The sequence below is a fragment of the Prosopis cineraria genome, unplaced genomic scaffold (genome assembly GCF_029017545.1).
Source record: "Prosopis cineraria cultivar Desert tree isolate PC_DT_omini unplaced genomic scaffold, ASM2901754v1 PC12, whole genome shotgun sequence".
Lineage (NCBI taxonomy): Eukaryota > Viridiplantae > Streptophyta > Magnoliopsida > Fabales > Fabaceae > Prosopis > Prosopis cineraria.
Genome location: NW_026555343.1, coordinates 2,577,968 through 2,581,479, shown reverse-complemented (window position 1 = coordinate 2,581,479; position 3,512 = coordinate 2,577,968). Strand labels below are relative to the sequence as shown.

The 3,512-nt window shown below is 44.4% G+C and overlaps 1 protein-coding gene across 1 annotated transcript; it reads left to right on the top strand.

Moving 5' to 3' along the window:
- The first annotated feature begins 334 nt into the window (after positions 1-334).
- On the top strand, positions 335-2,260 carry LOC129287828 (aldehyde oxidase GLOX). Its single transcript, XM_054924076.1, has one exon. It carries the CDS (start codon positions 353-355, stop codon positions 1,943-1,945), a length of 1,593 nt encoding a protein of 530 aa, XP_054780051.1. The 5' UTR covers positions 335-352; the 3' UTR covers positions 1,946-2,260.
- The last annotated feature ends 1,252 nt before the right edge of the window (positions 2,261-3,512 follow it).

Sequence of the window (3,512 nt, the reverse complement as noted above, 5' to 3'; positions counted from 1 at the left end):
TTTTAAATAAGGAAATTAAACGTCCAATTTTTACTTGCCAGTTAAACCGAATGCATACAAAGCATCTTGCCACGTGGTATGCATCACATGCCACTCGCATCCTATGTGTCCAAATCTTCCACGTTTTATTCCCTCTTCTCATTCTGACGTCACCCATCTTCCTCTGCCCTTCCCTGTACTACAGTTTGCTTAGTCTCCTGTCCGTTACCCTTCAACTGTCCACATCCAACGGCCCACATTGATTCGATCTTCATCTTCTCATTCAATCACCACACCTCGTCGTTTTCCTTATATAGAAGCTTCGTCTGAATCACCTCACTTCCTCACCCCTCTCTCTCTCTCTCTCTCACACATGGATTCCTTATCGCTTTTCTTCTTTCTTCTTTCTTTAATTGTACACGCTCGTGCTCAGCTTCCCGGCACTTGGGAGGTGCTGGTCCCCAACGCCGGCATCGCCTCCATGCACACCGCCGTCACCCGCTTCAATACCGTCGTCCTGCTCGACCGGACCAACATCGGACCTTCTAGAAAAATGCTCATCAAAGGTCGCTGCCGCTTCGACAAAAACGACCCCATTCTGAAACGCGATTGCTACGCTCACTCTGTTCAATTAGACTTGCAAACCAACCAAATCCGACCACTCATGATACTCACTGATACTTGGTGCTCGTCGGGTCAGTTCCTACCTGATGGTACCCTCTTGCAAACGGGTGGGGATATGGACGGGTTAAAGAAGATACGAAAGTTCGAACCGTGCGAACCGAACGGGTCGTGTGACTGGGTCGAGCTGAACGACGTCGAATTAGCAGAAGGAAGGTGGTATGCCACCAACCAGATATTACCGGACGGTTCAGTAATTATCGTCGGAGGGAGAGGAGCTCACACGGTGGAATATTACCCGCCGAGGAATGGCGCCGTTTCGTTCCCATTTCTTGCTGACGTAGAGGACACCCAGATGGACAACTTGTACCCTTATGTGCACCTCCTCCCCAACGGTCATCTCTTCATCTTCGCCAACACGAAATCCGTGTTATACGATTATCACAGCAACAAAATTCTGAAAAATTTTCCGCCGTTGGATGGAGGCCCAAGGAACTACCCGTCGGCCGGATCGTCGGCAATGCTGGCCCTTCGCGGGGACTACTCCACGGCGGAAATTGTCATCTGCGGCGGAGCCGAGTACGGTGCGTTTCTCCAAAAGAGCATCGATACCCCAGCGCACGGCAGCTGCGGCCGGATTGTCGCCACGGATCCAAATCCGGTTTGGCAAATGGAGGATATGCCGATGGGTCGGATCATGGGAGACATGGTGATGCTTCCCACTGGCGACGTGTTGATCATCAACGGAGCGCAATCGGGGACGCAGGGGTTTGAGATGGCCTCAGACCCGTGTTTATATCCGCTTTTATATCGACCCGACCAACCCATCGGGTTGCGATTCATGACCCTCAACCCAGGTACAATACCCCGATTGTACCACTCAACAGCAAACTTATTACCAGATGGGAGGGTGTTGCTTGCAGGAAGTAATCCACACTATTTCTACAAATTGGATGCTGAATTCCCGACGGAGTTGCGGATTGAAGCGTTTTCGCCGGAGTATTTATCAGCAGATAGGGCAAATATCCGACCCGCAATGCAGAGGATACCGGAGACGGTACGCTACGGTGGAAAGTTCGAGGTGCTTATATCGGTTTCATTGCCCGTGGTGGGAATAGTGGAAGTAAACCTGGGAAGCGCACCATTTGCCACGCATTCTTTTTCTCATGGTCAACGGCTGGTCAAACTAGCCGTTACATCCGCCGTGCCGGACGGTGACGGAACGTACAAGATTGTGTGTACAGCGCCACCTAACGCAGTCGTTGCTCCGCCAGGTTACTACATGGCATTTGCTGTTAACCAAGGCGTGCCAAGCGTAGCTCGTTGGGTGCATCTCGCTGCATAGCAGGTTCGATAACCTTAGAGCCTTGTGTGTGTGTGTGTGTGTTTTAACCTTATCCTATTGCTCTGGAAAAATGAATTTTAGCTTTCATTCATTTACTTTGGTTAATTCGGCAATTGTTGATATGAAATATCCTCGTAAATGTCGATCTCAGGATGATAGATCAAAATCTTGATTGATATTTTATTTGGATTGTGGAGTTCCAAAAAAAAGAAAAACTAACGGAACAAGAACAATCTAATTGAATGTACGTGACAGTGAAATTCCAACGGCGTAATATAATGGAAAATTGTAGCAGTGCATTTTTACCTTTTCCAATGTTTGTTGTGGCACTTTCGGCTTCTGGGCAATTGGGATGGGCTTTCGGGTGATGAAGCAGGCCATAAGTTGAAAGCTTCCAAATTAATTTAAAGCAAACCAATCCACTGCTCTCTAAAATTTGTGATTGGCCTTTGAAGGACAATAGGGAAACAGTGGAAAGCCACACATACTGCGTCGGCAACATCCTTTGCTAGCAAAAGCGACGGAATGGGGACCGCCAACACTACTTTCCCTGCCGTGTCTCATCTTCCTTCTGAAAAAGATGGATTAATAATTAATACATCAAAATTCAATTGGTGAAGTGAAATGAAACGATCCTTGCTTGCCTATCAGAATTGGGATTATACAGTCCAAAACTTATCTTCATCGACAGTCGTAATAATGCATAAAACTGTTGATGTTGAAGCAAATTTTTTGTTTTTTTTTTTGTTGGGGTTGTCGTCATGTCTAACTGGTATGTATTACACTCAATTAGGTATTTAGGCAAACAAATATTTGAGTTTAATTTATAGGTTCTTTCACTTCACACAATTTTCCTATCATAAAAAAAATGCATTTATAAAGGAGCTAATACTGTATCTTAGTTCAAAATCTCAAGTTAAAGTTTTATTTGATATGAGATTTTTTTACATTAAGCTGATTATTACTGATGGGAAATAGAGGCACACCATTGTATGTTTTCCTTGTTGGGTCTGCAAGAAGGGGAACCTATGCAATTTCCAGGCGCAGGATGGTCTGAAACTGTGTTATGGATATGCGTTTTCATGCATTCAAGGTGGTTCAACTGGGTTCCAACTTACGCCTCATGTGGATGTCGATTTGAGTTTATATATTTTTATTGAAGGCTTAATAACCCCGTCCATGTTCATTCTTCAGGTAGATAATTATGGTCAATAATTTTCTTGAAAGAAACAAGGCGAGGTTGGGGAGTGTTTATGATGCATTATTAATGTTTCGCTTGTTCTCTAATTTTATGTGGGTGTCCCTGATATTGATAAATGATAATAGACAAATTTGCTTTGTTCTTTTTTTTGGGAAAAAAAAATCTTTTTTTTGGGAAAAAAAAAAAAACCAAAGTACCGATAGATTGATGAAGCCTGTGGCGGGCTTACTTACAGAATGATGATGCAACTTCAGAGTGCGTTAGGCTCATCATCCACTCGACGAAAGAGCATCAATCAGATCAGTTATATCAGAAAAAAAATCGTCCCACTTCCACCATCCAAAACAGGGTGTATTATTAATTAAT